Source organism: Tachypleus tridentatus, chromosome 12 (assembly GCF_004210375.1).
Source record: "Tachypleus tridentatus isolate NWPU-2018 chromosome 12, ASM421037v1, whole genome shotgun sequence".
NCBI lineage: Eukaryota > Metazoa > Arthropoda > Merostomata > Xiphosura > Limulidae > Tachypleus > Tachypleus tridentatus.
Window position 1 is genome coordinate 100,160,984 of NC_134836.1, and position 27,714 is coordinate 100,188,697.

The 27,714-nt window shown below is 30.8% G+C and overlaps 1 protein-coding gene across 2 annotated transcripts in view; it reads right to left on the reverse strand.

Moving 5' to 3' along the window:
* Positions 1-805: 805 nt before the first annotated feature.
* Positions 806-27,714, reverse strand: part of p115 (General vesicular transport factor p115) — an 80,167-nt gene continuing 53,258 nt past the window's right edge. Inside the window, exons 17-22 of one of the 2 annotated variants that reach the window (XM_076471275.1) lie at positions 26,793-26,931; positions 20,673-20,815; positions 17,523-17,711; positions 12,412-12,486; positions 5,234-5,395; positions 806-2,153 (exon numbers count right to left, since the gene is read on the reverse strand). In XM_076471275.1, the coding sequence (XP_076327390.1) occupies positions 2,082-2,153; positions 5,234-5,395; positions 12,412-12,486; positions 17,523-17,711; positions 20,673-20,815; positions 26,793-26,931 (780 nt within the window). In that variant the 3' untranslated portion in view covers positions 806-2,081. The remainder of the gene's footprint in view (positions 2,154-5,233; positions 5,396-12,411; positions 12,487-17,522; positions 17,712-20,672; positions 20,816-26,792; positions 26,932-27,714) is intronic. The other variant, XM_076471276.1, reaches the window with a different exon arrangement.

Genomic DNA, 27,714 nt, shown 5'->3' on the forward strand with positions numbered 1-27,714 from the left:
TTAAAATTTTACTAAATATTAATTTACTATAACCTTTAATAGACAATGTTTCACTTAAATGTTATTTTTGTGAAAAAACCTTTTTTACCTATTGATAAGAACAATCAAATTTGGGGTTTTCACACACAAAATAATAGAGTAAAGATATAAAATGAGTAACAGAAACTAATTTCTTGATTGGGGTCCCGAAAGTTCCTAACATCATTTCATCACAACCTTGACTCTCACATGTCAAGATCATGTAATTAGGTTGTGTGAGCACCAATGGACAAATTCTGTACTATATTCAGACTGATATATTTAAACAGATACAGATAATTTTGTGCATTTTCTACAACCATAACTAAATACTAGCTATGGTTTTATGTTACTGTGAAGTACAAAGCTACAAAATGGGCTACCTGTACTCTGCCCACTACAGGTATTGAAACCCAGCTTCTAATGTTGCATGTCCACAGACACACCACTGTGTCACTGGGGGGCTACATCATTATGAAGTGACCATTGACTTGGAAACACCTTATCATAACTACAACAAAAATGCATCAGTATTCTTCCAATATCTGGTTCTTTGAACTCAACAGGAAGAACAGAACTTTATTAACACATAAGGGAGTCAAGAAAATAAAACTGTGAAGACTTTTTTATGTGAAATAATAACAGACAAATAAAAAAAATATAGATCATACATAATGCAGAAATCAAAGAATATAGAGCATCTGATTTCAAACATTAGAACTGTATATAAACACACACACACTCAATGTTAATATTAAACTTATTTAAACAACCAAGAAATATTGTGTTCAGAGATGGACAAATTTTTGTTTATTTTCTAACCTCCAAATCAATGTACATTTATTAGAAAGAAAGTAATTTCATAGTACACAGATTTCTCTAAAACAGAAATAAAAAACAGGTGATAATTTATTGACAATTCATCTCATTAGCAAAATAAAAACACAAGTTATAGCTAGTACATGGTTTATGCTTATAAATATCAACTTCTGTTGCACATGTACACTTACCTTAAAATAATCTAATTTTTTTAAGCATCTAATACAACAGCCAAAAGGAAAACTGATCTTTTTTTTTTTTTCAAAGTAGGGTCAAATAAAAGTTAGAATTTGTTTACATTCTGCAAGGGAAATGTTTAAGCATTTATATAGCACTACAAGTTACATATATAAATGAAAAAAACAATAACTTATCTGATTTTATTTAGTTTTTGCATACCTACATATAATCATTCACTTTTTTAGTTCTAGTATAAAATTCCTTAAGGCTATTTATAGTTTAAAAAAATCTGGGTTTAAGAAAAAAAGAAATGGAAAGCTACCTTACTGACGTGTTTTCTACAAAAGATTCTATTTCAATCAGCTATTATTAAATTTCACAAAATTTGGTCACAGACATTTATCCTCCATGATTTCCTTTACAGATTAAACTAACAGGTAACTAAAAGCTTCCTCTTCAAGCAAAAATGAGGAAATAAAATAAATCCTAGATTTAAGTTTATGTGTGAACTTTACACATACCCCATTTAAACATGACTTGTTCACTGAAGGAAACAAATCGTGTTAAACCACCAACCAAAAAACAAGGTTTTAAAATTGTTCAATTATCGAAACTGTATGATACAAGTAGAATTTTAACCATTTAAGGAGTACACTTAAGATTCAATGATAATATGGTGAGTTCATATTTAGTTGTTTACTATCAAATAAAATTACGAGTTTCTTAACAATACGTTCGGTGCACAAGCACATGTACCACACGTACAAGTTTTTACTGAGTACAATAAAATGTATAAAAGCTTAACTTCGAACATTTTGAGCTAACAAAATTGTTTATTATTTCATTTTTTACACATGCTGAATGTTCTCTGTTTAATGGAAATATTCAAAGATTTCTTTGCATAAAATATTCCTATGAGTAACAACAATTCCAGAGCACAAACCAAAAGTAAAATTAAAGAAAAATAATTACTATTCAATCTTTTGTTTAGCCTTTTAACCAGACAAGATGACCCAATTTCTCCTCAGTAATATATTATTTTCTGTTCCTTGTGTGGGTTACTCTTACATTTCATCAATATCTTCATCATCATTTGCCTCATCCTCATTTAAATCATCTTCATCATCATCTTCAACCTGAAGGAAAACACCATGTTATGATTTTGTATACAAAAAAGAATGGTCTGCACATAATAACATACGAGCAGTATGTTATAAACCAATCAAACAATTCTTATGATTAGAATCAACTTATAGCTTGCTTTCTTAGTGTAAAGCTACACACTGAAGACTTCTACAGCTAAAGCCTGAGGATGAGGCCCTTGGTATAAAAAGAGGGGTAACTGGTGATTTAAGGCAGTAGCAAATGCACTGATGTGAGGAAAACCCTAAAGACTACAAAGTGACAGGTAAACGAGAGGATGAAGAGACCACTCTGTTGGGTAAATCTTGTTGATGTGGGATAGACAATCTACCACAAGGTTGAAAACACCAAGAATATGGTACACAATTAAATGAATATGTTGTGTGTGGGCCTGATACAGGAGATCCAATGTAGGAAAACAGAGGGATCTCGACCAGGTGCCATTTCAGTGACTGATATAAGCCATTACTGTGGAAATGCTGGAATGGATCATCATCAGACAATGTCAAGTAATGGGAAGAAAATGATTAAATACCTGACAAATAGCTAAGAGCTTTTGGATGTTGATACATAAAGACTGTTTGTCAACATACCAATGATCTGACCCTGGTGACCAAAACACGTGCCCCACCCCTGAAAGGATGCATCTATAAACATATCTAAATCTCAATGAGGAGGAAGAAGCAGGACACCTGTCAATGCATGAGTCTTATACAACTATCAAAGGAGACAAGTGTTAGAGGAGAGTTCAACAGATCCTGAGCAAGGTTCCACTGAATGTGCAGAGTTCATTGATGAGAGCAAATGTGTTCACAGCTAATGGGGAGTAACAATGTCACAGAAGGTCACATGTCCAAGAGCAATGGAAACTTGCATGCAGAAAGTGAGGAAGCAGACAAGTCCATACAATGGAGGTGTAGAGGAGAAGTTTAGGCTCAACTAAAGTGAATGTTGAATGGACACTCAAATACACAAGTAGGATGCATGTAAAAATGGAAAAGAAAAGCAGCCAATGAGCAGGGAGGGAAAGAGCAAATGCTCACATCTTCCAACAGAAAACTTGAGGACCAGAAGCCAGCACGAAGGGCAGTGCATGAAACTGATACACCACCCCTTGACTGGCAAACAGAAGATATGTGCACAGCCAAGGAAGGGTGGCAGCATTACAGAAAACCACATCTCCAAAAATGACAGAACAACAAAAAAAAAACTGAGTATATTAAATTAAACCTCTTCAAAAACTAATTTAATCTAAAATGCCAATCAATAAGAAAAAAGAAAAATGTCTGAGCAAAGTGTTGCAAAACTAGAAGTGATACTTCAGTAGAAGTGCACAGAGGGAGTCACATGCATCATGTAAGTGTACTATGCTCCTACTGGTGGAATAGTGATGCACAATGATTTGTACTAGACACATGTTGGAATCATTCAATTATAATTGGGGGATGTGGAAGTCTTTTGGCAAGCATAATAAAAAGGTTCAGAAAAGGGAGGGAAGCAGCAATGAATGAGAATAGCTATTGTTTTGAGTGGAGGGAAGTACCATATCAGAAACCATGTTGTGCTTGTGTACTTTTTGAAATGCTTTAATTAACCATTAAATGGTAGCCATCATCAATTAATGTTGTCACCTAAAACATTCCCACTGTTTATGGGTTAATATTTATTTCCATTTTTTGTACAGTAACTGTAACTAGTTACTGATATGTACAGATGTTGATTATGCATATGATTAATTTTTGCCACAAAAACTAAACTGTCAGCATCAGGGAGAACTCCACCCTCCAGACTCCCTGTGACTGGTATTGCCTATCAGGGCAATTACAGGTTTCAGTGCACCCCTAGGTTAAAATATCTTTCTTCACATATCTTTAATCACACTATAATATCAAAACTGATCAAATAATAATTAAAGAAATCTAAAAATAATTAAAATGTTAAGACAACATATGAAATTAACATAAAAGGAAAATTTCAACAATGTGTACCCTTGTGCAAATTAATTGAAACAAATGGTCATTTTACAATATTTTCATCATGGCAGCCTGTGCAGACTCGCTGGACCCGCTGATTTCCTTTAATAGTCATTTTTTCACACAGACAGTGTCATTAGCTGTGTTTTGCAGTATGGTCGATCTATTTTTGGGATATATGACAAAATTCTGAGGAATATTATGTCATTCGAAATTGCATTAGAAGGGCAAGGAGATCAGTCAAAAAACAACTTCTTACCAACTCAATGAAAAAAAAATGGTATTAATGGGGTCTGAAATACAAGAACTGGATGCAAAAACAATGAAGAAAGGTGTTATTCAGTGACGAGACTCATTTCTTCGTACAAGGTCAAAGAAGTCTGCATGTTTGCTGATCTCCAGGTGAGAAACTTCTAGAATCTCACATCAATCAGTTCGTAAAACATCCCTTGAAGATGTTTTGGGGCTTTTTCAGCTAGTATGGCATCAAGGCTTAAATATCGTAGAAGGTATGATGCAAGGACCATAGTTCATCGAAGTTTTGCAGAGAAGAGTCATTCCAGAATTGAAAAAGAGATTTCCAGATGGATCTGGCATTTTTCAGCAAGATCTGGCTCTGTGCCACACATGAAACTTCTGAAGAATTTTATGACTACAATGCAAATAAAGGTGCTGGACTGGCCTGGAAACTCTATGGACTTAAAAGTCCTATTGAAAAACTTTGGGCAATTTGTAAAGAAAGACTGTACTATGAAAGATAAGCTAACTGAGGCCATAATTGAGGTGTGGTACCGTGATCCAAAAATTAGTAAAGATTGCGGTCAACTTGTGGACTCGATGCCAAAGTGGATTAATGATCTTCTGAAAAATAAAGGCGGTCATATCATGTATTAATTTGTGAGTAATTTTTGGATTCTCAGAAAAAATTGAAAAAATCGTAATTTTCCGTCTTGTTTCAATTAATTTGCACAAAGGTGTAGGAGTAATAAATGAGATAACACATAAAAAAATATAAAAACAGAGAGTACTAAAATAAAGATATCAATTAATGTGAAGTGTAATTTCTCCAGTATCAAAAGCATAACTTGCTTCAAACTTACCTTTTCCCCAAGCTCTCTAAGTTTTTTCTTGTAGGCTGTTAGTTTGTTGTCCTGCTCAGTGAGTAGTATAAGAAGGTCTTCTTGCTCCTTCTTTGTAGAATCTAATTCTTCTTGGATTTTCTGTTTCTCCTTGAGTATTCTAGACTTTTCATCCTCTAGCTTCTGAAATATGAATACCATAATTTTTAAGTTGTTGATTTTGTGGGGTTTCAATTTAAATATTTAGTTTGACTTGATTTGAAATATGCAAATCAAAATTAATCATTACTTTTAAACAAACAAATATGAAAAAAACATGTACAAAGAGTTATTTATGATCCATGATAAAATGCATATCTAAGTACCTTGTTCCTTGCCGTTCTCAGGACTTGTGATGACTGAACTTAAAAGCTAAGTATTTTGCAATTTAACTGAAATGATAAATTTAGGGTATAAATGGTTCTGCTTAAAACTTGTGTTTCTGGGAGGTTTAAATTGGTTAAAGAACTGCTTAAGTTTGAAGCAACTTCTTTTATTTTGTGATTATAAAAGCATACAAGTCATTAAAATTATAGTGTTTTAAAGAAAGAGATATTTGTATTGTTGAGCCACATCAGGAAAGAAAAAGAAGGCATTATTCCAGCAGGCACACAACATATTACTTCCCAGTCATTTACATGTATTACATTGGAGACAGTGAAAAATATTAAAAAGAATGTCACTGGTAATAACCAATGAGCTCACAGGTTTATTGCATATAATATACGAAACTTCTTTGGAAATGTAAGCAAAATAATTTGCAAAGATCTTGATTTACAAAAGTGTCACAAGAATTACATTCACAAACTTCTTTCAAAGCACATAATTGAACTGGAAACTGTCAAAAGCTGTAATAGTAGTACAATGTATCTACAATGTGGCAAATGAAAATATTTTGTTATACTGAACAAAGCACATAATTAGTTAAGTGTCTGCATCAAGGTCCTGACAATTATTATTGTCCTACTGTTGGTAAGGTATTTCAACTATGGTATAGAGCATGTTTAAAAGATTTTACAATAATTTTAAGTTCTAGCTATAATGGTAAGGCCAGAAAGTTGAGGGAAAAAGCTATGGCAAGTTCGGCATACTATCAGACACCACTATACCTTGAAGAAATATATCCAGAGTGTGCACTTTCTATGTAGAGATGGCACAGATGCCTGCATGAAAGCAATACAAAAGTCATGTGAATTTTTTTCTCTACAGGTCATCAGAGGCTTGATACAAAGAATTACCTCACATAGCCACTCTATTTCCAGTGTATATTCCAGCTATCATAATTATACCAAACTCAAACCAGCAAATAACCAAAACCAAGCTTCTTATTTTCATTCGTCTTTTTCTTTCAACAGATCCAGCAGTTACCTAGTTCTAGTAGTAACAATAACTTCATCATCATTTGATGGAGCAAATCAATCTTCATGATATTTAGCTACATCGTTTTCATTATTCCATACAAAATGTAAAAATTATATAAAAAAACCTGTAATTCCAGTGTAAGCAATGTTATTACCCTTTACAGCTAGCTTTCTTACAGAAATTTGGTGTTCCTTTAAAAAAAATATGTGCAGGAGTGAAACATAATATGACTGTAAAATGAAGAATACTCAGTGCTTTGTACACTGTACAACTGATGTCTTCAGAGAGTTAATCCCTAAATTATGTATGAAGTGTATCCTCTATAACCTAGTAACCCACAAATGACATCTTAAAAAAAAGTGAACAGAAAAATATTAGAAAAAAAACATTTTTGCTCATTACAAAAACTATGTAGGTCTGACTACTGAACTTGAAAAAAGGGGGCCAAACAAGACAGAGATGGATGTGGACTTATCACTTGATCAGAGTAATGATCACATAATAGACTTAGCCATCTTGAATTTACACAAAGAATAAACATCCTACATTACTGGTTTCTTTACTAGCACAACAAAAAGAGCCAGAATTTTTAACTGTAAGATGTTACTTTGTTGTAAAATAGTCATAAAATAATATTCTAAAGTTAGCTAATGGAAAAGTATACTAATGAAAGCTGAGAATCTATTCAAACACCAGGATTTTATTAGCCAAAATGAGGAAAAGAACAAATATTTTGAGACAGGAATTTAGTTTTAAAAGGAAAGAAGCTTTCCTAAATTGGGAGTATTCAGGTATATTGTTATTACCATTTATCCAGCTTGCAGTACTTTGTTACATTAGTGGAATATTTAATTTTAGCTGGAGAAGTTGGTCTTATGTTGTCTAGTAAGGCTTGGAACTGGAATATGAAGAAATGAGAGAAGTAGGTGCATGTCTGGAGGGTTCCATGGCAGAGAGAAAACTAATGATGTAATGCTATTGAAACTAAGAGAAGAAATAAGGTGACAAACATTCATCAAAATACACAGAAATAAATGTCCCATAGTCAGTGTCACAAAGTGGCTGGAATCTGTACATCCAGTACTACAGCTTGGATCACTAAATTCAAATGCCTTAGAATTTTTTGTGGGGAGAAACAAGAGTACCCTGAGAAAACCCACTTTCACAAGATAGCTACTAAATATTGTACCTTTCATGTGTCAAGTGCAGAAATTAGAAAAAAAACAAAACAGAAGAAATGATTAATTTTTGTACAGGGTATTCAGTATTAAACCTTTATCAGAAATTGTTTTACTTGTCTAAGGTGTTTTGGAGCCAAGGTATATGCTGTACAGAGATACTGTTTTGTTGTTTCTAATAACTGATAGTATTCTTGGGTTAGTGCTGTTAATCTGTCTGAGTATTTGGCAGTCTGTGGATTAATCATAAAACTCTCTTTTGCTGGAGTGTTAATGATTTGGCAATATTTTAGGGCATATTACATGCAAATTGTTAGCTGTATTCTATTAGGGGGCATATGTACTTTTTATGAACTTTTAAAATGTCATTAAGTTTGCATTCTTTACTGTTTCCTGTTATGAATTTCAAATGATTAATTCTTTTACTAATGGATTTATTAATACTTTTAAAATGCTGTGTCCAGGTGAGTCCCGTATCAAAAGTTGTATCTACTTAACAGGGAAACCAGTAGTGCAGTGACTTTATTTTCGACGTAAGGCCATTGTGGCTTAGTCTGCTATGCAATCATTAGCTGACCAACCAATGTGTCCACATTAATCCTTATCTTCTTTGGCCCCTCTTTCCTAGTTCACTAGTCTGCCCAACATAGTTTTTTATATAGAAATAATATTTTTCCTTATATTTTTATATGAATGTACTTGATACTAATAAGATATATGAATGTACTTGATATTAATAAGATAGAGATCCATTCAGCAGACACAGCATGTAGACATACATCCAACTCTAAACACTAGTTCCTCAATGAACAAGAAAGCATGCTATACAATTGGCAACTAGACATTTCTTCCATTTTTGTCCTTTAAACTGCTCAAACAGTCTGTTAGAACTTACCAACATTGTACAACTTATAGATAGCATATGAAGAAAGGTGCGAGAGTGAAATAAGATCTTATTGTATAGTAAAACAGATTCTGCAGTGTAAACTAATACAGAGAAATAGTTTATAAACATGATGAAGGAACAGAATGTAAATATCCATCCTCCTGTTACTTTGAATGATTCATAACCTCAAGGTAAACATTTAGATTATTATATATTACTTACCCTTTTTCTGTTGCTGAAATATTTTTATCATGACAAAAATTCAAGTTAACTCTTTCGGCGAGGTTGGTGACCACAGTCGACTTAAAGGCTCAGCGAAGCAGGTGACCTTCCTTTATTACTGTTATTTTTATGTATTGAATTTAACATATTTATATGCAAAAAACGGCTCGTTTGGGCTGAGAAAACACTTTACATAGAAGAGCGAACAACGTTTCGACCTTCTTCGGTCATCGTCAGGTTCCAAAGAAGGTCGAAACGTTGTTCGCTCTTCTATGTAAAGTGTTTTTCAGCCCAAACGAGCCGTCTTTTGCATATAAATTTCTCAACAAGTGGGTTTCTCGTCATCACTGAATTTAACATATATAGTATTAAGTACAATCACTGAATATTTCAGGGACTTTTGTTGAGTTACTGCTGAGATATCATGGTTTTAGTACTGATACCGTAATTAGTTGAAGTACCAAATGTATATATTTAACACCATGTCAAACATTAAAAGTTGTTATTCAGCGATAAAAGGGTTAAAGAAAAATCCTTAACCAATAATCACACTATAAACATCAGCGAAAAGGCCTGACAATGATCTAACTACCTCCTCTGATAATGTATTTTTTTGTGTAATGCAAAAAACATACAGTTATGTCAAACAAACTATATATATTACACAAAATTCACAAAAGTTGCAAATAGCAATCTGTAATATAGTTATTCTTCATTCTGTTCTTAAGCAAAGCTTTCCAAAGCAGAAGTTTGCTGCTAATAAAAGAAATTATTGCATAGTCAGATGCAGTCTTCAGCACATTCTTTGTTAAATAAATATGCAACAGCTATGGTTGAATATATATTCAAAATTTTAGGAAATTCAAGTCCAACTGTTAAAGTTATTCATCAGAAAGAACAGCTATCTCTACACATAGATAACTACATACAGAAGGCTATCCAAAGGATAAAACAGTAAAATCAGAGAAGATTCAATATTTTCCATAAAAGTGGAATACTCATACAGCATAGTGTTTAGGACAGTGAAAACCCAGTTATTATCAAAGTCTTTATTTACACAGTGAAGGCTATGGTTATTTAACCTTTTCACCTTTCACAACAGGTGCTTCTTTAAATGCTTTTCCGCATAGCCCACTGCATTACATTCTAAACTTAATTACACTTTACTATCTGCGTATGCGAATGAAATTAATATTATAACATATGTTACAATTTGAAGTTTTATTTTATCTGAGTTTTAAGTCCTTTATTTCTAAATAAACCTTTACAAACTACTTAAAACTTCAGATGTATTGTCATGTGACCAACGAGCTAGGAAAATTTTCTACTTTAGCTCTCTATATCTTCAATAATACAATGGTAGTTGAGCAGAATTATGTTTTGACAATAAGATAATTACATATTCTTTTGACTTATCCATTTCAAAACTCTCTGAAGTTAAAACAAGTATTAAATTGTTTTAACCCTTGATAGGTGCTATGCTCACCTTGAACAAATTTGTTTGAGTTTTATAGCCTAAATGTAGATGTTACATACTTATGTGTATAGTCACTAAAAGCAGCTCATTTTAAACCATACTATAACAACAGTTATACTGAAATTGCTGCCCAATTGTCTTCATGAAGCACATCAAACTGACTGTAGCATTGTTAGTTGCCTGATCGACTACAGCATTTATGATACATACTAAAATATATTATAGTTAGAAATACAGTTGATATTGTGTTTAGGTATTCCTATTATATTTTAGTAATTATGTATTATGTTTTAAAATGCATAATTAAAAGGTTTAAACATTTTTTTAACATACATAATGTTCTCAAGTCTTACAATACTATGAGCAGAATGGAAATTTTGCTGAAGGTTTGCACATGTTTCCCAAAGACACTGTAATATACCTCAAGGACACTGTTTAACAGAAAAAAAAACATTAAAAGATAACAATATGTGAAAAGGAAAAAGACCTAAATTATATACTGAAAAAAATGAAAATCTTTAGAGATATCGTGCAAAAAGATCAAAGGAATTTCCTTTTTCTATTTTTTAGTTTTAATCAGTTTGTTTCATTGTACATTGATGAGAATAGCTAGTTAGTCATATCATATAAATATATGTATATATATATATATATATATATACATATAATAATTTATTTTAAACACTTTTTCTAATCACTTAGAAAGTTCTAGAAATCATGCTAATGAAATACAAAAATTATAGAATAAAGAAAAATATTTTATATTTAAAATGAATATCACCCCATTGCACTTGAACTATCCACAGTTTGAGGGTACATAACTACTGAAAAAGAACATATTTTTATTATTAAGATGTAATTAAGATAATGTAATTCTTTGTGTACAAATTACTTATAAATGTTAACAAAATCACATCAAGTATTGTGAAGAACACACAGATTTACTATATTTTTATTGCATAAATGCCTTTTTCTAGTTGAACAAACAGTAAGCATATCTGCCTGTGTTGAAAGGGTTAAAAGGGAATCCTCTAACTCAAGAGCCACTGTCATATGATATCATTAACAAAAATGAACAATGATTTGAAGTTAATGAAGGCTCAAAATCATTTAAAATATAATGGCTATGTACATGAGAAATATGAGAAAGAATCACTGCAACCCTATCTCACCACATACTGTGCATGTGGTTCACAATCCACCTTCAGCAAACTCTTGTACATTGATCTATTTGAGCATGCATTTGAGATATTATATTTATATTTCTCATTCATTCTAATTAAGCTTAAAATTACTGTATGTTTAAAAGTAGCACAAATGGCAGTTAGCCAATACTCAATACATTTAAAATACAAAAACAATCAATCAATCTACATATTTAGTATTTATAGACAAATTATATATTACACATTTGTGAAAAAATTTTGATTACGATTAACAAACAGACTCCTCAAGATCTGACAACTTTGGAGAGAAGATATATGTACCAACTTTTGATAACTAAATGATAAGATAACATGAACTCCAAACGATTGCTTTGTATACACATTTTTGTTCTAATAAAAAAATGGTACATTTAATGGAAATCAACAGTTTACAATAAACATGAATGAGATGATGCTATTAAATATGTCAACATTATCAATGTCATTCCAAAAGATTAGTAACCAATTATGGCAACAAAAGATGTTGATAATGTTGGCCCATACTGCTGGTATAGACATAAACAAAACAGATATTATTCTTTGACATTCACAACAATTAACAAGAAATTAACTTTTCCACATGTGATTACAAACTAATAACTGTGATAGTAATTTGGAAAACAAACAAAACAAGTGAACATTTCACTTAAAGCACTGGAACCTGTTGTGAGATGAATAATGAACATACATCATCATGAGGACTTCTGTAACACAACAAAACTTATGACAACTAGAAAATGATGGGATAGAAACTGAGGCTATTCAATACACATCATATACTGAGCAATGGACAACAATGATTGGCAGGCCACACAGAAACGAAGAGTCACCTGGTTTTTGTCATTGACACGAGCCAGCCTTTGCTGTAACCTTCGCTTCTCTTCTGCTAACTTTGATAACTCTCCCTGCCCAGATGTTTTTCAAAGACCAAAATACGATAATTTTGAAAATAAAATAAAAACAAGGAATAAAATTAAATATTAGAGACTACACCAATCATTTAAATAAATTACAATGACAAGCAAAATGGAAAAATAATAAAATAAAGGAAAACACGTTAAGATCTCACCAAAAATTCATGATATTTGATGTCTCTGCTTAAACACAAGTAAAAGCAATAGTATTGTTAAATATTAAATACTTTGATTTACTATTTATAATTTTTTTTATTTTCACAAGAGTGTCATCACAAACCTAAGACTATTGTCACAATGCAATGACTTGCTAGTCAAATAACACATGTACAGTAACTTCTTACCATGAGAAAACTGGTGATAAATTTATGAAAAGACTGATTGACAAATATCTACTGTCCTTAGAGTTAGTCTGTGATTCATGTTAAATGGATTTCCACAATCATAAATGATAGTAATGGATAAATACACAATACATAAATTTCCATGCCTTTAGTTTCATTTCAAACTGAGCAGGTATGTGAATATAAGATATTATTATGAAAACCCTACTTAATCATTATTAATTATATATTTCAAACTCTAGGCAACATGAAAATTATAATATATAAAGACCATTTTGTAATTATACTAAATACAAGCACGAAACAGTACAGAATGAGTAAATAAAATCAGCATTTCAGTACAAGTGCTGTGAAATTAGACGTGATGTTTGGTAAAGGAACATAGAGGGAGTGACAAATGTAATATGCTCCTATTGAAGAGGTAATGCATGATTATTTACATAAGAGACACAGGGGAGCAGAAGGCTTGTGGCATGTGTAAATAAAAAGTTTGCATATAAGGGGGAGCAATGAATGAGATTAGCTAATATTGTGAACAGATGGAAGTACCATGTTGGAAGAATAATTTCATCTCTGAAATTTCTTCAATTACAAATGCAAAACATAATGTAACCTACAATGTGTAAAAAAAACACACTCCCTTTTGACACCAATAAGTATGTTATCTTTTGATTTCCAACTGAATGGTATCGCACAGCACAATAGAGTACCTGTTGTTTATGTTTTATTACATATTAAGACTTTTGAAATAAGAGCTATTGGCAAGTATTACAAAGATACCAACATTAGCCCATCTCTGGCTTATATACATCGATGACAGTTTACAATGTGAAACCATGACCTTTATGTTTGTAATGAAAATTCTACCTTACAAATTACACAGACACTATCATCCAAATCCCACTTAATAACTGAAGCATAAACTTGAAAACAGATTTTACTGATGTTACATTAGTGATTAATATTATATCTTGTTTCATGAACTAATTAAAAACCTATTTTTCTTCGATTTCCATCCAAAAGCCTTCATCAAAAGTATAGTTACTGCAATATGAAAGGAATTATTGCAGTGGTGAAAATACCACATTCTGGGCTAAAAGTCACTCCTTTTGTACAATGAATATCTAATCTTTTCTAAAATAAACATTTGTCACACTATGACAAAACAAATTAATATCAGACACATAGAAAGACAACAGAAAAACCTAGAAGTAAGAAGACATTTTCCCAAATATAACACAATCAATTTTTTTTACAGTATTTCTAATTCATGGGACTATCTCCAAGAAGTTAAAAAAACAATAACCAAGAAATCTGAGCCATCTATTAATGTTACAGAGTAAACAGGTCCAACTATCAGTGCACAACCCTTCACTGTAATAAAACCATTTTACAAAAATGAATTTACAATCTAAAGATGGTTGTCTTGCTTCTAGTACTGTATATCAACTACAACCACAACTAAACAGGTCCACAGGATGGCATTTGTAACATTTGTTTTTATCTTAATTTTACTTTTCTATATTCTTAATATAATTGTTTGATTAGTATAGATAACATTTTAAATTTTCAAAAATATAAATACTGGACAATAAGCTTAGGTGCATATGCCAACATTAAAATTTCTTGTATAAACTAACTGAAGCTTTATGCTGTTAGTTATTGTCCGTGTTTTAGTAGAATGCTCGATAGGAGACAAAGTAATTGAATGTCCAACTAAACAGAAAGAAAAAACTAATAACTCTAGAGCATATGGTGTTATAAGGTCGCTTATTTCAAAAATTATTAATGTCTTAAATACTTTAATATACAGTACACAAATGAAATATAATAAAGATTATTTGTAGATCAATGAACTAGGTGTTTTTGAACATATAATAATGGTATTAATCTGTCAAACAAGGTCAAGTACCTAGTAAATTAAGAACTATACAAGTCTGTTGGTTTCTAATACATTGCCAACTTGTGGCATCAAACAATGATTTATAAAGTATTATACAGCAGATATATTGTGTTTGTGAAAAAGTTTGTCTGTCATTATTCAATTTAACTGAAGACATCTAGTATTGAACAAAAGGACTCTTGAGCAGTGACTTGTGGAAAACAAATTATAAACCTGAAATGTTATTTTTTATATGCTTCTAATTTTGAAATTGCAAGACAAATTAACTCTTTTCATATGGTGTTGGTCTATGTGACTGATTTTGTAACCATAAAGTAACTACCAATTTATACACAACAAGCTTTTAGTAAACTTAAGTGTAGTACACAAAATATTAGATTTTTAAATTAAGCAGTTTTACTAAAAATTTGTTTGCAAGTTAAAGTCATGCACAGTTAAAGTTTTAACTGCTCCATGTTAAATCTGTCTGATTTTCAAGTCTATGACTCTGCAAACAAAGAAGATTGAAGTATGTAAAAATTAAACTGCAAATACATTTCCAATAGGTACTTCTCACAAGATTAGCTATTCTCATTCACTGCTACCCCCTATATGCATACTGTTTACTTACTCATGCCAAGTGATTCCAACGTGCCTCTCATTTGTAAATGTATAAATCATTGTGCATCACCTCTATGTCAACAGGAGCATAGTACATAAATGTGACTTCCTCTGTGCACCTCTACCAAACTATCACTTTGAGGCCTTGCAGAAAATGAATGTACCAAAAGTGTGTGAGAAGGAAAGGCAGGAAGTGTGAGAGAAAAATAGCTATTGGAAATACATTTTCAGTATAGGAAAAGTTTAACTTCTTGTATGGTATTTCCTTCCAATCACAAGATTAGTTAGAATTGCACACTGATTAGGAAGAGGAATCAGTGCAAGGGAAGAACAAACGTAACCCCCTTCCCCCATGCATCTGAGAGATAATTCCATTGGTAAAAAGAGTCATATCTGAAGAGAGGAACCACACCACTTCTAAGCCAGGTATTCTCAATGCCCACTCATGGAATGTGTAACAAATCAGGGCAGAAAATTAGAGGAGCACATTTGAGTTGGAGACAACTTGGTAGGAAATGATTATAACCAGAAAAAGATATTGTACCTCAATCTCACAATGAGAAAAAGTGGTGAAAAAGGATGTGCCCTTGGATATATAGTAGTCAGGGCATGGCAAACTATATTCAGTAACACAACCACATCTGAAATTTCCTTTCAGGATACTGACATCTGCACTATGGTAAGATAAGGATCATAAATCTTCACATCAAAATCAAGAAGAGAACCAAGGAATTGAGAACCACTCCTGAATCCAAGGTATGACACAAAGATTAACTCTGAGCTATCAATCCAAGAACTAGTCATCTACCATCGAAAGGATGTTTATTGCAAGCAACTTTCCTTGCTGTGAAACATGCTGGGACCTTCCAAATGGCAATAACACCCCTGTAAGAAGACAGAACAAGGGATAACTAAGTACAGAACCAAGAGGTTATTCACCTGCAAGTAATCTTGTGGAACACCCCATCTCACCAGTGAAAATTATGAAGCCATGGAAGAAAGCACAATTCAACATGGCTGTACAGCATGAATTTCAACAGAATAATACATGGTCAGGAAGAAACCATAATGTGGTGTAAGTATGGGGAGACAAATATATTAAGCATAGTCCTTATGTCTGAATGTAGAAACGTCTCAACTGGCTGACAAAGATGAGATGCCAGGATGCCAAATCTGATGAAAAGACATCTGAAAGAAAATGATAAAAGAGAGTGAGCCCATGAAATCAAAAGTAAAACACAATTGGTGAGAGCAGAAGGAGGAAGATCTTGACTTAAGACTAACTACTTTAGGAATAAAGAGGCAGGAGAGAGCATCACAGAACAAATTCATACAGGCAATGTAACAAAGAGCAGAAACTATATGTAGAAGTCCAAATACAAGTGTTGCCAAACAAGTGATAGTCTGACATAGATGCATACATGGAGTTGCATATGTAGTGTACAATACTCCTATCAGTGGAGAGGTTATGTATAATGATTTACATGAGAGACATTTTAGAATCATTTGACTTTTATGGGGGAGAGCATTTTATTTCATGTTCTATTGAGGATAGCATTTGGAAGTAAAGAATTTTAAAAGAGAAGGCTGAAAATTATTTTCTTGTGTATAGTTAAGAATTTCGCATATAGGGGACAGCAATGAGAATAGTTAATCTTTCAAGCTAAGGGAAGTACAGCATCAGAACATGATTTGAAACTAATTACCACAACTATTTTTTCCTTTTGACAAGCTGTACTTATACCTCTAACAAATGATTTAAAATATATACTATGCCTAAGCTGATAAAAACACTTAAATATAACATCGTCACTTTGTATTACAGATAAATTAAACCATATATTTCAAATCTTAGTCTCAGTATTTTTGAGGTGCTAAATGAAATAAAGATCTTTATTGTGCAATATATGATTGCTTAAGCTGAATAAAATTAGTTTATTCACATGAAATAATTTATTTACTATTCCAGATATGGTTATCATACTCTTATTACAAAACAGAAACCTATAGTAGAAAATAAGCTGAGTCTGATACAACTACAATTATGATACAATAATAGTTACTTTATAACATGAAAAATACATAAAAAGTAGAATCCTGAAAAAAGTATTTTATGAAAATGCTGAAAAACATTAGTGGTTATAATTGAAAAATTTTCTTCACATCAAAATTACACAGACCTGTTTTTCTCCACTAATTTCATTCTTTGTCTTAACTTCTTCTTCTAATCTATTAATAGTTTGCTTAAGTTCTGTGATTTCTTGTCTTTGGTGTTCTAGTGTTCCTATTAATTCTGAATCATTTATTAATGGCTCCTGTTTTTCAGCATCTGCCTGTTTCTTTTCTTTTTCTTCTTCCAGTTCTTTCTTCTGTATTAATAAAAGATAGATGGCAAATGAAAATAAGAAACACATAAACCGAAATAAATATTCAACAGTTGTGAAAGAGAATTTGAAATGCGTTTCTATTTTTTTATCTTTGTTATCTTTCCCTCAAATACTGACATGAAACAAATTTGTTTTATTTTTTTAAAACTGAGTTTAATATTAAAATATTTTACTATATATACCACAAACTACATAGTGTTTTTAAAAAACTATCACTCAATTTCCAAAATACAGAATTTCACCTGGATTTACATCATTCCTAAATATTTGAAATTACCATAAAATCCATTATAGAGATTACAAATGAGATATGTAAATACCTTAATATAGAACAAATTGTAACAAGGAGAGTTATTTATATTTTCATAAGAATCTCTTTCACATACACCAATTCTGCTCATCGATCCTTTCGTGACGAGTCATGGGTTAAAAACCATGTCATTGTGTTTGTTGTCTTGCATACAAAATGTTATTGAATAGCTATTTTATGAATTTGTCATGAAGTTTGGAATTAAATTCTAGATTATAATTCAAGCTTTAAGAACACATCTAAATATAGATTTTTAGTAAGTCATGTGATATGTTAAATGCAAAATCCTACCTTATCATTAAAAGTCTCCCAAGTTAACAGTTATTCAGAAATTGTATTATGACTCTAGTATTAAAAATTTAATCAATAACTAAGTAATCATTCGTATTCTTCTGTTAAAGTTTTTTTAAAATATCAAAACAATAGTACAACTAACATATCAACATAATAAATCAAGACCAATAGGAAATATTCATACAGCTGAAAGGTTCATGGATATGTTATTTAGGTCCTGAAACATCACCTCATTTTATTTTTTTCATAAAAATACATTCTACTTTTAGGACCCAAAATATCTAAAATATGTTGGATTGAAATGTGTTCTGACTATAATAAACTACAAGTATCCAGGTTTACAGCAAATAATATTAGAAATTATACACAGTAATTAGTAGTTTTATTTAAAAAAACCAAAAACAAACTACATATTTGTAGAACTCTTCATCAATTTACACTGTAAGTTATTTGTTTACGAGACATTAAATGGTTTAGATTCCTGAAAATACTACTGTAAAGTACAGGATCTCTCTAAAGTTCAAAGACAAATCATTGTGGGCTTTATTATGGGGCATTATTTCAAAAAACAGACTTTGACTGATATCAATCAGCAATGACAATGGAGAGTTGAATGTGACTGATTGAGGAAAAATTAATAAACCTGTTTGCAATGGGTCATGAGTCAAAGGCCATGGAATCAAATTTGTTGACTTGCATTCAGAATTTTATTGAACTATTATTTTATGAAGTTACGTGAATAAGACTGGAATCAAATTGTAGATTATAATTCAAACTTTAATATCATATACAAGTTAATTTCTTAATTTAAAAGTAAATATCAAAAGAACCCACCTGAATATAGATTTTAGTGAGTCACGTGGTATGCTAATGCAACACTGTTTAAAATTAGATGTTTGTGGCATTGAAATACTAAGTCTATAATTTCATACAAATAAGGAACTCTAATTACTAACGTTGACAAGGTAGAATATAAAATAAGAAACTCGTATCTGTTTATTTTGTTGAAATATGGCTTATGTACTGAATCAAACATGGTGGCCCTCTTCAAATGTTTCAATTTTTAGAAACAGTTCCCTATATATTCTCACTACCATATATAACATGTGAATAACCAATCAAAAGCTTAAAAATGTCCCCAGAGTGGTTTTCCCAGACATATTTGTAATCTGTGAAAAGGCTACCATGTCCTTTCAATCTAGGTTTCCAAGAATGTTGGTTGTGTTTTTAGTCTACTCTGAGTTTCATAGTTTTAAAAATCTAAATACATCTTAGTTACTAAGCTTAATAAATTATAGTGGAATTCTATGGTATCAGTACAGTTATTTATGATTTTCGGGTTATTCAACAGTATATATAAAACTCAAAAACATTTTTGTTTGATATCCTTCACGTGTGAAATTTTCAAAAGCTTAGCAACCTATGTCTAGCAACAACAAAGCAAGAGATAATTGTTTGATTTACTTCCTGATATATTGTTCTATATTTTAAGAAAAATAAGTTTAGTAACACACACACACACATATATATATATATATATACATAATGTACTATAATTGAAATGTGACAGTATATTACAAAATACTAGCCCACTAAAACACAGCCAAAACAGGGAAGACTAAAGGTCAGTTTTACATAACTGGATACGTAATATGTGAGCATGTGCACTGCATCAATGCAAGTTATGTAATGTTAGCTAAGCATGACTGGAAGGTCAATATAATAAAAAACATATACATGTAAATACATATAGTGTTACAAGACTTACGCTACTTAGACTAAACATTTCTATATTTATGTTATAACATGTAGCCATTCTAGCAATGAAAAAAGTATAATTTATATTTACTTTCTAACTTTTTTATAATTCTTACAAGGTCGATAAAGTGGCAGACTCCACATAGAGTATAGAAAATAAAATATAAAGTCTTATTGAAAACAAACATTTGAAATGTATTTAGGAGGTTTTAGAGATTACACAGATAATATTTGAATTTTTTGTGACAAATTGGTTTTTAACCACAACATGAAATTACCTTGCATTCAGACTGGTAGCAAAACAGATTATTTTCACAAAAAAATCTTTAGTACAGATATTTCATTAAATATCTGAATTTTTGTATACAAAATACTTGTAATCTTTGCTAAAAGTCTATTAGATTTTGTGAAGATACACAGGCTGCATCAAAAGTAATAGTGCAAATACTTAATGTGTGTAAATGTGCAGACAAACTTGTGTATATTATACAGAGCTTGCAGTGAAATGGTTAAACTTTGAAAATTTTACTTCAACATTAACAGCAACAGAATCTGAAGTTCTATGCTGTTAAGAAACCAACCAGTTTTTCATAAGAATCCTTTTGTTCTTTTAGGTTTTTTTCAAGGTTTTCTAGCTGTTTTTGTAATTCTTCTTTCTCATGTTGAAGGTTATTAATATCAATACTACTAGGACTTCCACTTCTTTCTGCTGACTGTGATGCCACTGGAAAACAAAAGCAAACCCAAAAATGACAAAAAAAATAATAATTTAAATACTGATCAGTTTATTTCTAGAATTATTTCACAATTCAATAATAATTTTCATCCCCTACTATGAGATTTTACTAAATTGGTAATTTATACAATAATAAAATATCACTGATCACTGATAAATCTGAACACTAAACAAATAAAGACAAGTATCAAATTAATCATTTACTATCCAAGAAACTAAGTCTACAAAGAACTGTGATACTTTGCAAAACTAAAAAGTTCTGTTTTTCTTTTACTAACTGAGGATCAGTTACAGCTAATAATAGATATCATGGATATCCTACTTAAGTTGGCAGAAAAATATGAGAGACCTATCACAACTAATATTCAGAATTGTGATGAAGACCAAAAATCTAAATTTTGGAATAAGATTACTTTCACATTTAACCATGATATTCACAACAAGAAAGCATCATCTGAAATAATAACTTCATAAATGTAATGTATTCCAAAAACTTACACACATTATCCATTTGAGTACATGAGGGATAGCACTGAATATGTATCTTCTTTAAGATGCATGTTGAAAAAAATTCTGTTCAGTAAGATTTTAAAATTCTATTTTGATACTGACATCAACAAAATTCCAAATACTATGCAATAAACAAACAAACCCACTTTTCACAAGAATTTTTTTTTTATCTTTCTTGAAGTTCTCTTCTCAAGATTAAACTCTTTTGGACACTCCTTTCCTTTTAAAATAAATAATAAATTCTGCAGCCATCTCAAAGAAAAAATTGTACCATTAATTTTATTTCATGTTCTTCAATTTTTTTTATTTCATGGTATACTGGATGATTTTGTAACAGTTAGTGTTAGGGTACAAAATATAAGGGCTAAAATACAGTTTTATTAAAATGACTTTTATATCCACTTAGGAGATTCTATGGGGTCATGCATATAAAACATAAAAACTGTATGATGAAAACTGTTTTCTTCTTCTTAGTACAAAAATCATCTTTCACTCAGAGTGAGTCAAGAAAAAAATAAATAAAAACTAAATACTTTACTAAAAATATCTGAATTTTTTGTACAACAGACTTTATTAATTATTAAATGCTTTCCAAATTTGATAAAGATACACAAAGTAAATTTACTGTTAAACATTATTATGAAAAGTTTTACAGATACACAGTTTGTCAATTTGACCAACCCAGGAACTCAAAGTTAATTAAGAGTCAGTCAATCTGCAGCTCATTCAGCATCAGTAACAAAATAAGTATTTAGAGTGCATTTTGCATATGTCCAAACTCTTGAAATGAAAGAAAACAATTCACAATTAAACAGACTGAATATTTTTGCTTAATGACATATTTGCTTTCTCGATAAGACCTATAATTTATTGGTTTGAATTAACTCACAAGATGCATTTTAAGTTATACGTAACAAATATTAATTTTTATGATACTATGTTTTTATATTTCTTGATAAATCATCTGTTGAATATTAAAACTTTTTTTTGTAACTGTAGCATTTCTAAAACTAGTTGCTGCTTTTCATAGGCATTCCTGGAATTTTACATACAGCTATCATTACAAAAAACACATCTTGATATTTAATTTATATCTAGTATAATATTCAGCTGCTGTCAAATTATATTTTAATTTTCCTAATGGCTTTCAACAGTCTTAGGGAATTTGTATGATACGTACAATGATACAAGTGGCTGGAATTATATTTGTATTGGTATATGTTTACTGAAATAGGTAGATAACCATTAACACTAAGACATTTATATTTGTAGATGCAGCAGACATAAGGGCCATGGGTTGGAAAACTGAATTTTGCCTAAAGCTATAAAATAGTATCTGAAATGTCATTTATTATTTAATGAGAAATAAAATCATTTCTGTACTCCAAGTTGTTAATCATTATAATGTACTGGTAGATACAGTTACAATTTAATTGCTAAATTTTTTGTGTAACAGCTGTTCTGATGTATAAACAATGTATATATGTATACACAGAAAATGAAAAATTTAGAGGTAGATATACAATTTTTTTACCAATTTTTTTTATATGTTTAACAAACATTTTCTATATATATTCAGAAGCTTTCAGATACTCAGTAAAATTAGAAACTGAAAACCTGAATCTACAAAACAGATTTACATAAAAAAAACCAGCATGGTGCGTAGTGTTTCAAAAATGTACAAAAACACCAGAAGAGGTTTTTCATATAGTTCAAATAAGCAAAATATAAAAACTGATACAATTAAACTAATCCAAAATCATTATAAGAAATATACAGAAAAATTAAACACAGAAAAAAATGATTAAGGGAAATCAACAGTTATTCTCCAAAAGTTGGTTTGAGGCCTTCATTAGACACTTTGGTTGGGGAAGGTACAAATAAATTATCTGCTTTATACCATGCCACTCACATTTTGGAGAGAAAGGAATAACCATGGAATAAAATAATTTTACTTAAGAGAAAACTCTGTGATAAGATGAGAGGCCAAAAACTAAAACCAAAACAGGCACAATGAAAGATTTTAAAACAAAAGCAATGACACAATCCTTATATGTTTTTAAGCAAGGAAGATGTTGGAATAAAAAAAAATAAAATCATACATGGAAGTAATGAATTTTACAAGAGAAGGCTCAAAGTGTCTTAACAAAAGATAGATGTATGAGAAGCCAAGTAGCCCATAAGAAATGAAGAGATAAAATATTCATTCAAAAACAGAAAAGTAAAGAGCTTTGCCAACTGTCAAATTAAAACCAACAGAGCATTACAGAATTATATCCACTCTTACCATGAAAACTCTTAACCGTAAATTACAGACAAGAATTGGTTTGATCATTTTGTAAGCAAATTGGAATAAGAATATTACAGCAGGTGCACAACACTTTAGGTTCTTACAAAAGCCAGTGTTAAAATTAAAATTGAGGTCGTATTTCAACAGATCTCGTCAAGTACATTCTAAAAACATATAGTTTTATATATTTTTCTGTTATCTAATAAAAGACATACAGTAACAACATTTTCAAAAAGGTTCACTTTTCTCTGCCCACCCTCTGTGTATATATTGTTGTATACATACTATATTTCAATTTAAAATCAAAGAAACAACTAAAACCACAACAAAAACTTGTGACTGATGAATTGAAAATATGAATGCACTGCACTACCAAGACTGTGCATTGAGAAATTTGCTACAATGGGTCTTCATAAATAGCTGGAAGGAGGAGAGCCCATTCTTTGAATGGTGCTTAACATGTAAACCAAAACAAATCACACAATATATTCATAACAGTTGACTTTAAAACAGGTTTAATGCACATTTAATGGCCATAATACAATCACAAAACTAATGACGTTATGCAGTAGTCCACTTCAAATAAAATTTGCAGCACAATATGTTATCTATATATCCATATATATAACTAATATCAATAAATAGTATTTATCTTACTATATGCAAACTAATAAAACAGCTTGTGTGTTTTTATGTCAGTCACTCAACACTATGCCTTAAAGATGAATGAACCTAGAGACCTGAAATGTTAAACAGATACTAATACTACACTAAGTGTGTGCACTTGGGTATTATTTTTCTTACATATAGACTTTTGACTACATTAACATACTTTTTTATCTTCAAGCTTTTTGCCCTCTTACCAGAGCCTTCATCAGAACAAGGCACTCAGCAACAATGCAATGAGCAATAAAACTGTTTAAAACAGGTATCAAGGCAACAGTCATAACAATAGCTGACACTTGCTATTAAAGTTATTATATACTTGCAATTGTGATGAAAACAGAATATAAATTGATTGCTTTGATATAAGAAAACATAAGGAAAATACAACTACAATTATTATATAGAAAAGAAAAAGGAATATTTAATTCTCCAAATAATACAGTGTAAAATTAAAGGGTTAATTTTACAAAGAAACCACATAGACATTATTTTTGTGTAAGTTTCTAAATATTGTTTTTGATTTTAAATTATAAAGAAAGCTGATTAATTTGGCTAGCTGAGAGTGATTGTTAAGCTGAGGGTTGAACAAGAGTTTAGGTTTTATTCCACATAACTTTCAAAACCCTGTCATTGTGCAAAAATGTATTGGAATCCATATTATTATTTTCAAAACAAATGTGCAAGGTTAAGGAATGTTAATATCAAGTTATTGTTTCAAATAAAACCATTTACATAAAAACAATTTGACATATATTGACATAAAACGTTGTTTTAAAAATGTTATTTCTGTATTTTTATTATTTAAAATTTCTTTCACTGAACTTGTGTTTGAGCAAACAAAATTTATGAGTTGCAAATTGTAAAAAAATTTTAAATAAGAGTTATCACCTGTGCAGTGGAAAGAACAAATCTGACTATATTTAAAATGAAAAATGAAACTGAAAGAGATATGAATAATGCAAAACTTTCTTCAAGCTAAGTTTGCATCTTTCAGCCCCAACAATAATAGTCCTATAAAGATATGGAAAAAGCATAATCAGGTTTGAAATTTAATTTTTCCACAGAAGACAAATTAGATTTTCAGTCTAATTTAAGAGAAATATAGTCAGAAATATTTATTTGTATTTTATAGAGATGTGTGCTGTTGATGCATTATCAGAATAAAAACCCATCAAACCCTGTTTTGTTTGCAAACAAACAAAACTAATTATTTTAGACAAGTTGAACCTACAAAATTCTGTAAAAATAAATTTGTTTTTATTTACTTTATTTTGTGAGGAGAAAGGGGAGACAGGCATGCTAATATTTTTTTGACAGTAAAATGTCAAGAAAAAAGAAAATTTTTATTGCCAATTGCAATTAGCAAAATGTATGCAGCAAAAATTACAGTGAGACTCCACAAGAAACCAAAAAATTAAGTTTATCCAGGGGCACTGCAACAACTGTTTGACTGCTATGGGGGGAGGGGAAGCTGCATATTAAATTTATGACTTCATCTATTTCATTTAATTCTTAAGTCATTAATCTTAAGTCACTGATCCTTTCCATTTAAAATTAGCTTAACATCATCCTCTGTTCAGGATAATACTTGGGCAATTCTGAGTAAGGATGGCTAATATTAATATAAAAGTTACCTCTGTACTCTTTTTAGAAATTATGGACAACTATTCAAATAAAACATACACAAAAATAATGCTAATCTCTAAGTTCATGTCAGGGGAAAGTTTATAATTTTAGATTAAAAATAGTAGTTTTGTTAAGCAAAAGACAACTGACAAATGCTAATTAATATTTCTTTGAAAGAAAAACAAACAGAAAACCAATAAACTTAAAATACATAAACCAAAATACGGTCAGATTATTTAAAGGCAAGCAATCAAGGCCGCGACATTATAACTAAAAGTGTTGAAATTAACAGCTACATAGGGAAGACATGAAGCTTTACTACAAATAGACTGTATATAAGAAAAGAATCCCAGATGTCAGATGAAATATCTATGGTTTTGTTGGGTTAGGAACTTGAAAATCATAATAAACAATATAGGAAGCCAGTTAAATTTTACAGGCTATGATACTACCAACTTCAAAGATTTACTTTTTCAAAAGTATTTTCAAACAACATTATAAATAGCACACACATATGTGCAGCTTTGTTTCATATACTGACAATATTTATCAATGTAGGGAAGAAATTTAAACATGGTGGAATTTTAATCAAGGTTAGTAGTGTGAAATTTGTTTTATTACTTATTCCAAGACAAATGTTATTAAAATTTTAAATATGAAAATTTCATTTATTATTTCATTTTACTGTTTACTTGAAGTGGAGAAATCAGACAGAATTTTAAAAATTTAATGATGTAACTTGTCCTCATAAAAGAAACAGAATACCACATTAGACAAAGCTATTAGTAAAAATGTACAAAAATAATTCGACATGCTACTCAGAGTTATACATGTATGTGTAAAGTAATCTCAAACAATTTAGGAAATCTCTACCTCGCTGTGCTTTCAACAATGCATTCTGATCTCGAAGCTGTTGTATTGTACTTGTCATTTCTTCCATATGAGATTGGGATTTCTCATTTTCACTCTTCAGCTCATTGAAATCTTTCTGTAGTTCATTTAGTCTTTGGTCCTGTGGAACAATATGAATATTTTTAAGCTGTTCAACTTATTTTAAGTTACTGAAACAGTATTACATATCCAACAATAACTACGTGAAGCACTGCCTCAAACTTCTCATTTAACAGTTGAAAGGAAAAAAAAATAAAGATTTGCAATAAATATAATCACAAGAATGACAACAAAACAAAAGACTGTCAACAAAATTACATTCATGTTCAAATATGTTAGCTAAATAATCATGCTTGTATAAAGAAAATCCCAAGGAAAAAAGAAGTCAAAAAACAAACAGCAATGGCAGAGACCAATAAACCATGTTTGTATAGCCAACTGAAGAAAAGGCAGAAAGCTGAAACACAGTAGGACAACTGGGAGGAAAGGTGTGACAGTTTTCAATAAACATATAAAGTGGAAAGGCAATATGAATAAGACAAGAAGAATGCTAAAGGACAAAAGAGTGCAATTCAATGGACTGGACAAATCCTACATTCAAAGAGGGAAGGATAACATCTCTTGATGAAAAAGAGATGTGTAAAGAGGAAGAAAGTGTGAAGGGGCATTGAATACATGAAGAGAGGTTCTAAAGCCAACTGAAGAAGCAGACAAAATAAACACTGGGGCATGCAAAGAAGAACCACAGTAAGGATTGTCTCAGGTGCCACAGGCAGCACAACTTCACCGATGCGGAGTTCAGAATCAGGGTGAATACCCTGTTGTACATGAAAATGGTCTCAGAGAAAGAGAAATTAAATGATATACCTCATGTTCGACGACTGACATGAGATATGAAAGTCGT